General features: G+C 60.2%; 1 protein-coding gene across 1 annotated transcript; it reads left to right on the top strand.

The window, feature by feature from the left end:
• Nucleotides 1–1,187: 1,187 nt before the first annotated feature.
• Nucleotides 1,188–9,641, top strand: PROC (protein C, inactivator of coagulation factors Va and VIIIa; the record flags this gene model as incomplete). The annotated part of the gene is made up of 8 exons (XM_079924407.1): nucleotides 1,188–1,272; nucleotides 2,569–2,735; nucleotides 4,136–4,160; nucleotides 4,280–4,417; nucleotides 4,524–4,658; nucleotides 6,578–6,726; nucleotides 7,847–7,964; nucleotides 9,064–9,641. The coding sequence occupies exons 1-8, from the start codon at nucleotides 1,203–1,205 to the stop codon at nucleotides 9,639–9,641; spliced, it is 1,380 nt and encodes a 459-aa protein (XP_079780533.1). The 5' UTR covers nucleotides 1,188–1,202.
• Nucleotides 9,642–10,936: the final 1,295 nt, after the last annotated feature.

The following is a 10,936-nucleotide window of genomic DNA, read 5'->3' as shown; positions in this document are numbered from 1 at the left end:
AAGGAAATCTGGGCTCTGCTGCCGGCCAGGCCAAGGCTCTGGCTGGCATTCCTCAGGCTGGGGTGCCATGGCTCCCAGGGGCCTTCCTCCCAGACTTTGAGGGAAGTGGAAGTCGGCTGAGGGCCTCCAGACCCCAGAGCCATCGCCAGAGGCAGCTTGGAACCCGGAGCCCTCCAGGCTCCCCACCACAGCCTCACCTCTACTTCTAAACCCTTTAAACAAATGTCAGCCTCAGAGGGAGTCGGCAAAGTGGAACATGAGGTTAGACGGGGAGGGGGGTGCCGGTGGGGCAGCCTGGGGGGCAGCGGCGGCTCCTAGGTTTCCGGCCAGCAGGGCTACCTCTGTGGCCTTGTGGTGCGCCTGGTGGTTTGCGGCAGGGGTTAAGGTTCCAGGCCTGGAGCCACACAGGCCTGAGCTCAAGCACTAGCTCTTCCGCTTCCTGGCTGTGGGGGTTTAATAAGCGATTTCTCTCCTGTGAGCCTCAGTCCCCCCCTCTGTGAAATGGGGTGACGACATTAATACCTCCCTCTTGGGTGGTGGTGAGCCTTCGCTGAGATAAGAGTAGCTCGTGCTTACTGAGCATTTGCTATGTGCAAACGTATTCAACAGCTTTATGTAGATTAACTCATTTAATTCTCACAATAACCCTCTGAGGCAGAAATACAGTTTTTCCACCCGTTTTACAAATGAGGCAACTGAGGGGCAGTTAGGGATCTCGTCCGACAATCCTGTCCTGGAGCTGGGATTTGCACCAGGCGCTCTGACTTGGTGGCCTGTCCTCTGAACCATGTCCAAATTTCTTGAAAGACACCGTGACTGTCCAATAAATGTCAGTTATTATTCTTAACCTGGCCTTTAGATCAGCAGAGGCGTCAGCCCCGAATCCTCACCCAGGGAGGGCAGGAACGTTCTGGGTGCACCTGCCCATCACCCTTCTGTGCCGAGTCCCCTTTGATCTTCACCAGGTCGCTGCCCCTTCCACTTCCTGTCTTCACCCTGCAGGCTCGGGTCGTGTGACCTTAGCCCCATATAGACAAGGGGACCGAGGCGCCACGTGGGTGTCTGAATAGTAAACAGGGACCCCCGACCCCAGCTTTTGCCCTGGCGATCCCACCCGGGGCCGGGGAAGGGGGCAGAGCGGGGGCTGGCGCGGCTGCCGGAAGCTCAGAAGTCCTCCTCAGACAGGTGGCAGCAACTTCAGAATGTGGCGGCTTACAGGCCTCTTACTGTTCGTGACCATCTGGGGAGTTTCCAGCGCACCAGCTCCTCCCGGTAAGGCCACTCTCCCACCCCCTCCTCGGGACCCTCGGGGTCTTCACACCTTTCACCGTCTCCCCTGAGCCTCAGGGCGAGAGGAGATGAGAGGCGGACCTGAGGGAACAGGGATAAATTAACCGAGGGGAACACAGCGGCAGGCCGCAGCTCAGGGGCTGAGTCCTGTGGCGATGGCAGGGAGCCTCTGGGGTCGCGGGGTCACGTCCTTCCTCCTACCTGGGGGGTTGGTCACAGAGTCCCCTGGGTCCCCCCACTCCACCGTTCACTCCCTCAACTGTGAGAGCGCCAGGCCCCGCTGCCATGCAAACTGCCCCAGAGCAGCCTGTCCTCCTAAAATGCTCATCTGCTGGCCGCTACCCTGCCCCAACCCCTCCCCTGGTCCCCACGGCCAGGGGACCAGGATGTGGAGAGGAGGAGGCCCGCGGGACAGCTGTGCTGCCTGGTTTCTTAGGCGGCCCTCCCCCCACACCTCCTGCAGCCACCGTGGGCTCTTTCTTCCATTTATGCCTCTTCCTGAGCTGCTCTGTCTTCCTGGTGGCCCTTCCTCCCCACTCCCAGCCCCGGTTCCCACCTGCGGTCCTCTTGGCTCCTATGTCCAGACTCAGTCTGGCACATCTTCCTTTCCTGAGGATGCCCTTCCTGGTCCCGGCACCCTCGAGCCTCTCTTGCTCACTCCCCTGCTTTGGTCCCTCCACCCCAGCTGTCCCCCTGCCCCCAAGGCAGACACCTCTCAGAGCCCAGGAGACATTTGGTGATGCTCCCCGGGTGGCAGGTCTGCCTTGTCCAGGTGTGCCTGCCCTAGGGGAAGGGCGTGGGAAATGCTCCATGAGGGGGACGGGAGGAGGGGAGGGCAGGGAGGATGGAGGGACGGCTTCACGACGGGGTTGCACCAGGTGTATCTGGAGAACGAGGCCCACTTACCTTTGCAGTATAATAATAACAGCAGCAGCACATGGCATTTGTCACTGGCCGCTCATTTCCGTACTAAGTGTTTTACGTGATTATCCCATCCTCATTTTTTGATGAATAAACTGAAGTTTAGAGGGGTAAAGACATGGGCTCAGGGTCACACGGAGGTCGGGCTGGGCTCGGCGGGAGGGAGGTCTGTCGGCCTCAGTGCACGCACCCTGAATGGTCAAGTGTCCTGTCCTCCGATGGCCGGCCCCCTGCTTCGGGAGGAGGAGAGGGTATCGGTACCTGGAATTATAATCCTGAGGGACCCAAGACGAAAACCTCCCCAGGGACTCGCCAGCCAGCCCCCCCACCAACGCGAGCTCCCTGTCTCCCTCCCAGACTCAGTGTTCTCCAGCCACCGGCGTGCCCACCAGGTGCTGCGGATCCGCAAACGCGCCAACACCTTCCTGGAGGAGCTGCGGCCCGGCAGCCTGGAGCGCGAGTGCACAGAGGAGACCTGTGAATTTGAGGAAGCTCGGGAGATTTTCCAAAACATGGAAGACACAGTAAGGCCGCCCGACTGGGTGCAGAGCGTGAGGCTCAGGGGTGGGACCTGGAGCGGCAGCCGGGGGCCCCTTGGGGGTCCTGGGAAGCGGTGGGCACCAGCCCCTTACCCTCCCAGCTTGCCAGGGGTGCAGCAGTGGAGTGAACAGCCCTATGGTCTTGGCCAGGGCACGTGGGACTCCAAGAAACAGAACTCTGCAATGAGCGCGAGAAGCGTCTGGGGAAGCCTTAGGCAGGGATTCCCACCCAATCCCACTGGAGGTAGCTCAGTCCCCCTCTCCACCTGTGACTGGCCACCCCAGCCTCCCCTCTTCTCCCTCCCTCTGATCCAGAGGCCAGCACCCCTGCTTCCACCCTGCTGACCAGGTGACCCAAGACTCCCTGATGTCTGGGCACACACACTCACTCTGTGCCTTAGACACTCCGGGGTGAAACCTGATTGCTCAGGGGATCCAAGGAAAGGGTCTGTGTCCTCTCTGGCCCCCAGGGCCCTGCGGTGGTGGCCCTGAGGTGGTAGGATGTGCTCGGTAAGAGAGGTGTTCCTGATACAAGGCTCAGACCCCCTCCAGCACCCAGAGCTCACTTTAGCGACTAGGAGCTGGGGGTCGTGCCACCACCTGGGTCCCCTTCAAGCTGTCTGTAGGCATGCCCTTCCCACTCAGCTGAAGGCGGAGCTCTGGGTGGCTTCCTCTCTTGCCCTCAGCCCCCATCTCCACTGCCTCTTCCCCCAAATGGCCTCCTCAGCAGATGCCAAGATGATTTTCGGCAGGCACAGCCTGGGCACATCACACCCCTCCGGTGCCTCCCCCCCCCCACCCAGGGTCTCCCAGGCCAGCAGGGGGGCTTTCGGCCTGGGCATCAAGCAGTGGATCTCAGGGACTGGTGGTCCCAGCCCAGCAGCAGAAGTGCCACCAGAGAGCTGCTTAGAAAAGCAGACTTTCTGAACCGGCAAAAGCCGTGTCTCACACACACGATGTCCTGCTCGTCACCCAGCTCTGAGGCCAGGCTCAGGGAAAGAGCAGACGCCCGGTGCCTGGAGGGATGGAGCTGGAAGCAGGCAGAGCACCCTGGGGGTGGGGGGTGGGATTTGGGTCCCTTCCTTTGCAGAGGCTGCTGGGGTAGCAGCCAGCGCCCAGAGGACGCTTCCAGCTGCACGGGCGGGAAACGGGGGGCGGGTTTGGGATGTGGGGTGGAGATGGGCAGAGGGGCAAGGAGCCTGGCTTTTCTCAGGGTGCAGCTGCCCAGAGGCTGGGGTTGACCCCTCTTTGTGTGGAAGCCCTTCCCTTCCCTGCCCGCTTAGATGCTGCCTGCCGGACCTGGGCCAGCCCGGGGAGGGGCCCCGGGGGCTCCCCATCTACACAGGTGGGCTGACGGCCCCTGACACCGCCCCTTCTCCCCGCAGATGGCCTTCTGGTCCAAGTACCACGGTGAGTGCGCTCCAGACCCCTGGCCGCGGTGCCCGTGCCCCTCGAGGTCTCTGGGCCGCTGGGGGCACGGGGACGGGGCCGGCGGACCCCCGTGATCCCCTCCTTACCCCTCGTCACAGACGGGGACCAGTGCGCGGCGCCGCCGCCGGAGCACCCGTGCGACAGCCCGTGCTGCGGGCGCGGCACGTGCATCGACGGCCTGGGCGGCTTCCGCTGCGACTGCGCGCAGGGCTGGGAGGGCCGCTTCTGCCTTCAAGGTGAGGGGCGGCGGGCGGCGGGCCAGGGAGCTCCCCGGGGCCGGGGGCGGGGCCGGGCGCGCAGAGCGCCGCGCTCTCTCGGCGCCCTCCTGCCGGTCCCCTGCAGAGGCTCGCTTCTCCAACTGCTCGGCGGAGAACGGCGGCTGCGCGCACTATTGCTTGGAGGAGGAGGGCAGGCGCCACTGCCGCTGCGCGCCCGGCTACCGCCTGGGGGACGACCACCTGCTCTGCGAGCCCAAGGGTGAGCCGCAGATGGGGGACAGCACGGGGCGCCCGGGCGGTGAGCAAGCCACAGGGCCGAGTCCCAGGCGAAGGAGACGGGCCGCCCCAACGGGGAGGGAGGGTGCCCTCGGCGGGTCCCCTGCCCGCTCTTGCCCTCGCCCGCCCGCCTTCCTCCAGGGGCCGCTGCCCACTCTGGGGGCGTGGCCTGGAGCAAGAACCCAGAGGTAGCGCATCTCCCCAGGGAGGAGCGGATGGGGCGGGCACGCCTCCAGCGTCCTCATCTCTCTTGACGGCTTTATTTCCGCCTTCACCTCTGGCTTCTCTGAGGAGAGACAGGAACCGTGATTCTGCCTCCTCTTCTACTTTCCTTTTTATACATTGAAATTTCTATCGGATTTATATACTTACGCAACAGTCGGAGTTTCACAACTCTTACCATGATTTCAGCAGGTTGTTCCTCCGTGTGGATCTTCTTGCATTCACTGTGCAGCGCCCGTTTCATGTGGAAATGCGTGTCTTCTATCTCTAGGAACACTTCTGTAGTTATTTCCTTGATGACCTGCCCTGTGCTTTCTCTGTTCTCTCTTTCTGCACCTCCTAATCAGATCTCTTTCCCCGGATTGATCTTCTAGTTTTCTTATCACATTATCTCTTCTAGTTTCCGTATCTTTGACTTTGTGTTCTCCTTTCAGGGAACTTTCCACAACTTTATATTCCCGTCCTTTTACTGAAAAAAAAAAAGCCAACTATTCCTTTTAAAGTAATTAGAGATTGACAGGAAGGTGCAAAGAAATGCCTGGTGGATCTGTTGGCTGGTGGGCTTTTCTGTGAGACCATCTGAAGGCCCAGGTCACTGGCAGAACCCCTATTGCCCAGATTCTTAGGTCTTTAGGCTTTTTTCTGAGAGTAATCCTCCAAGTTCATGCTTGAGTGGTCCCAACCTGGCTTCCAGCCCCCTGGGGAGAGTAGGGGGAGAGGAACTGGCATCTGCCCCATCTGCAGATGTCTGCGTGACTCTCTCTGGTCAGCCTTGCGTGTCACTGTTTCCTGTGGCGGTGCCTGGAGTCCCCAGGTCTCTGGTTCACCGTCTGCGGAGAATACACCTAGGGTCTTCTGCAGGGGTCAGAGAGGAGAGTCAAGCCACTGATGAGGGCTCTAGCAGTTTCTTTGACAAGCTCTCAACCTTCCTGCTGTAGCCCCACCTGCACAGCTTCTTCAGAGACACGTGGAGGCTTCCTGGGCGTTTGTGTTGCCGAGCAGCCTGCTCCCTGCGTCTCCTACCACTGGCTGAGGTTTCGGCTTTCTCAGTCGGCCAAGGCAGTTACCATGTCCCTCTGCTGTCCAGCTTCTGGAATCTTGGCGCTGTTGTTTCATCTCCCTTTTCTGTCACTAGGCGATCCCCCTGCTGATGGTTTCCCACTGCTTCTCGCGAGTCTAAGTCTCCCATCGCAGCCTGAATGGCCCTGGCCCGCCTCCCAGCCCTCACTTCTGCTCAGTGCTCTCTCCTCTGGGCTGGAGCTCACAGCCGTGCTCAGAGCCACTCTGCGGCTCTCTGGGCGTGTCCACCTCCTCCTCCCCATAAGTCCTTACCTCTGTTAGGAGCTCGGCAGTATCCCAGCGCTGAGACCTTACTTGTGCATCTCAGGGATTACTCCCAACAGCCCTGGGGTGTCCCAACTCTGAGAACTTTAACGACCTGCCCAAGGGCGCACCGCTAGGTAGAGATGCTGCTTGGTCTGACTCTTGCCATTAAGTGGCGCTGTTCGTTAACCGACTGACTATCCCGAGGGGCTTTGCAAGTTGATAGAATTGAGCGTCTGAGCATCATTTATCCTACAAGGCAGCAAAGGAGGCTGCTGGCAGGAGGGGGACGGAGATGGGAGGGCAGTCTCGGGAGCAGTACCCAGCAGGCACTCAGCAGCCTCCCCCTGCCTTCAGTGACGTTCCCTTGTGGGAGGCCAGGGAAGCGAATGGAGAAGAAACGCAAGAACTTGAAACGTGACACAGACCAAGTAGACCAAGAAGGCCAATTAGATCCACGGCTCATCAGTGGGCAGGAGGCCGGATGGGGAGAGAGCCCCTGGCAGGTGAGAGGAGAGAGAGGCAGCGGCTCACCAGCTGGGTCAGGAGTCACTGAGCCCACCCAGTTCCTGCTCAGGAGGCACCAGTGGGAAGGGAAGTGCAGCCTTTGCTTGGGGTGGGGGTGGGGGGCGGCGGCAGTGCTAAGGGTGGAGGGTTCCAGGGAAAGATGGTGCTAACCCGATGGGAGAGGAGCAGCCGGGCAGGGTGGGCTGGGCACCGGGGGCCAAGGGGGAATGTGCAGGAAGGAGAGGTATAGCTTTTAAAAAGAGCTGGAAAGATAATGCTCTGCTGGTGGTATTTGAGGCAGAAGCCTGGCTGAGGGGAGCGGTGTTCTGCGTGGGAAAGGGCTGGGAGGGAGGGTTGTCCTCTGCCCCGCCATGGGAGCTAACACTTATTTGGTCCCCATCTCTGCCAGGCACTGGGTCGGGGCGGCGGGGGGGATTGTCCAGAGATCAATAAGCGGGGGTGGTGGGGGGCTTCCCTGGTGGCGCAGTGGTTGAGAGTCCGCCTGCCGATGCAGGGGACACGGGTTCATGCCCCGGTCCGGGAAGATCCCACATGCCGCGGAGCGGCTGGGCCCGTGAGTCATGGCCGCTGAGCCTGCGCGTCCGGAGCCTGTGCTCCGCAACGGGAGAGGCCACAACAGTGAGAGGCCCACGTAACGCAAAAGAAAAATTAAAAAAAGCAGGGGACTGGCAGGTCTTGGGGAGCTCACAGCCCCCAGGAGATTCAGGCTCCTAAACACATGGTAACCCAATGGGACCAGAGCCGGCTGACAGCACAGGGACTGAGGGAACCTGGAGAGGGCTCCCTGGGGGCCTCAAAGGCTTCTCAGAGGACTCGACGAGCAGCCTGAGCCCCCGACGGTGAGGAGAACTCTCCGGATGCTGCTGAGGATGGTTATAGGAACAGCACAGGCAAAGGCGGGGAGATACCCTGGAACGGGCAAACTCCATCAAACGTGCAGAAAAGAAAATGCCAAAAAAGTCCATGCCCGTGTGACCAGGGAACCCAGGGAAGACCTATTTAGGCAGCTAGTGCCTGGGGCTGTGCTGAGAGCGGGGGCCCTGACGCGGAGCTGTCAGAAGGCCGTGTGGTGCCGTCACCGCCCACCCCCCATTACAGGTGATCCTGCTGGACTCGAAGAAGAAGCTGGCCTGCGGGGCGGTGCTCGTCCACGTCTCCTGGGTGCTGACAGCGGCCCACTGCTTGGACGACCGCAGGAAGCTCATCGTCAGGCTAGGTGCGGGCTGGAACCAGGCCGGAGGGGTGGCCCAGACGGGCTGGCCGGGTGGGGAGCCTGGTCTCCGGGGTGCTTGAGCAAGATGACACCAGGGCCGCACAGAAGGCATCTGGGGGGAAGAGGCCCGTGTGCTCCCACCCCGCCACTCCTGTGGCGGCATTTTAGACACAATGACACCAGGTAGTTTGCACGGAAGGGATTCTCTTCGAATCTGGTGCCCAGGTGCTTACACACGTGTGTTTGCCAGCGAGGAGGTTACACACATACTTGTGTCTTCACTCTCACTATGTGGAGTGGCCGTGTGTGTGGACCTGCAGCACCCTGGGGTGCAGGGCCACGCTTCACACAGGGTGACCGGGATGGACCGTGCAGCGGGGGCCCTGGCATCTGGCACAGCAGCCAGCCGCCTCCCTGCAACAGCCCAGGGCTCCCCGAGCCTAGACCCCACTCTCTACCAATTTCTGGGGGGCGAGGGTTCTCTCACTCCAATCTTTATGCAAAAAAAAAAAAAGAGGCAAAGATCCGTACTGAGAGTGAATGACCAGATTCACACATCCTGCCATCACGCCCAGCACAAGCAGAGGCCAGTGGCCTCCAGCGGGGCTGGGCTTGGAGGCAGAGCCATCACCCCCCCTTTCCAGGAACCAGCAGCCTCGCCTGAGAAGACCTTGTGTCTTGTGTGTGGTCCAGATCTTTCTTCCCTGGTGGAGCCTGTGTCCGGCTGGCTGCTCCTGCCCTGCCCCCATCTTGGCAGGTGTCCCATGTTCTCTTTGCGGCTCTGGTCTGTGTCCCAGGTCTCCAGGGAGCTTCAGGCTTCCCTGCTGACTGCCCACCGCCGGTCACTTCCCAGGCCTCACTGCTCCGTCTATGAGCCAGTCCTGAATTCAGACCAGCGTTCTGCCCCTTTAGGACTGACACTCACGGGCTGTTACCCTTGATAGGGACCATGTGGCCCAGGACAGTGCCGGGCATACGTGGTGACCACTCCTGCTGTCCCTCCACGAGGGCCTGCAGGAGCGTGGCAGCCACGTTGGCTTCAGGAGGCCCCAGGGGAGGGAGGCTCTCCCAAGCCCACTCTGACAGCCCCTCTGCCCTGCAGGGGAGTATGACCTGCGGCGCTGGGAGAAGTGGGAAGTGGACCTGGACATCAAGGAGGTGTTTGTCCACCCCAACTACACCAAGAGCACCAGTGACAATGACATCGCGCTGCTCCACCTGGCCCAGCCCGCCACTCTCTCGCAGACCATTGTGCCCATCTGCCTCCCAGACAGTGGCCTGTCGGAGCGCGAGCTCACCCAGGTCGGCCAGGAGACGGTGGTGACAGGCTGGGGCTACCGCAGCGAGGCCAAGAGAAACCGCACCTTCGTCCTCAACTTCGTCAGGGTCCCCCTGGTCCCGCACAATATGTGCGTTCTGGCCATGCAAAACAAGATCTCCGAGAACATGCTGTGCGCCGGCATCCTGGGGGACCCGCGGGATGCCTGTGAGGGCGACAGCGGGGGGCCTATGGTTGTCTCCTTCCGCGGCACCTGGTTTCTGGTGGGCCTGGTGAGCTGGGGCGAGGGCTGCGGGCGCCTCAACAACTACGGTGTTTACACCAAAGTCAGCCGTTACCTCGACTGGATCCACGGCTACATCAACGCTAAGGAGGCCCCCCTCGAGAGCCAGGTGCCTTAGCGTCTCCCCACTTGTGTCTGGACCCCAGAGGACACCCTTGGACGGGGGCTGGGTTGTTGAATGGCCAAGATGTTGGACATTAAAAAGGGCATGCAGCAAGCACAGCAGCTGTGGATCTGTCTGTCTTTCCGACCCTTTTCTGGGCTGTTTTGGAGGGAAGTATTTTTGGGGCATCTACTGCACGCCCCACACTTTATGAACTGGATCTTATTTACCTTCCACAACAGCTACTCTGTGGGGTAGGAAGGAGCAGACCCAAGGTTTGCGGCGTCTAAAGCCGGTAAAGTTCGGGGAAGCTCGCTTTATGAAACAGAATAAAAAATGGGACTACAAAACTGGGAGAGTCCCTCCCAGGGCTTTGGAAGGGGCCTGTGTGAGTCAGGGATCCTGACGGTAAAGCCAGCTCTGAAGGTAGAGACTGCAGCTCCTATTATGGGGGAAGAAGCTGAGGTTCAGGAAGGTTTGCATTGTGGAGCCAAAATTCAAACTTGGTTTGACTCCTAAGCCAGGGCCCTTCAGGCCGCCCCCCACGCTTCCTGCTGGCTCTGGAGGCCAGCATCGGCCTGTGCGGGGAGGAGCCAGAGACGCAGAGGGGTTGGTTCAGCCCAGAAGGAACTCACGCTGTAGGTGTGGGGAAGCTATTTAAGAACAATGCCGGGCTTCCCTGGTGGCACAGTGGTAGAGAGCCCGCCTGCTGATGCACGGGACACGGGTTCGTGCCCTGGTCCGGGAGGATCCCACGTTCCGTGGAGCGGCTGGGCCCGTGAGCCATGGCCGCTGGGCCTGCGCGTCCGGAGCCTGTGCTCCGCAGCGGGAGAGGCCGCAACAGTGAGAGGCCCGTGTACCGCCAAAAAAAAAAAAAAAAAAACAAAAGAACGATGCCACACAATCGTGAATAGTGGTAGGCTATTGACTCTGTCTTGACCTGGCCTTAAAGGCATAACTGAGGGAAATCAGTTAGGATGCACCCAACAACAGGGGAGAGTGGTGACACAGCCGAGGCAATTAGTCTAAAGTCATTAAATGTGTGACTCGCAAGTCACTTCTGTTCTCTGGGCAAATGGAAAGATTAGATGGAAAGCAGTGGTGCTCAACCTTCAGCGTACTTTTGAATCTCCTGGGGGCTGGGGGTGTGGGTGAGGGCTTTCAAAGACATCTACATCCAGTTTCACCCACAGAGATACTGGTTTAGTTGACTTAGGGTGGGGAACAGAAACACTGATATTTTTTAAACTCCCCAGGTCATTTTAATGTGTGGCTATGGTTGAAAGCCACTGGACAAAAGGAACTTTCAG

Source organism: Stenella coeruleoalba, assembly GCF_951394435.1.
Source record: "Stenella coeruleoalba genome assembly, chromosome: 6".
NCBI classification, from domain to species: Eukaryota; Metazoa; Chordata; class Mammalia; order Artiodactyla; family Delphinidae; genus Stenella; species Stenella coeruleoalba.
This window is presented reverse-complemented; position numbering and strand designations above follow the sequence as displayed.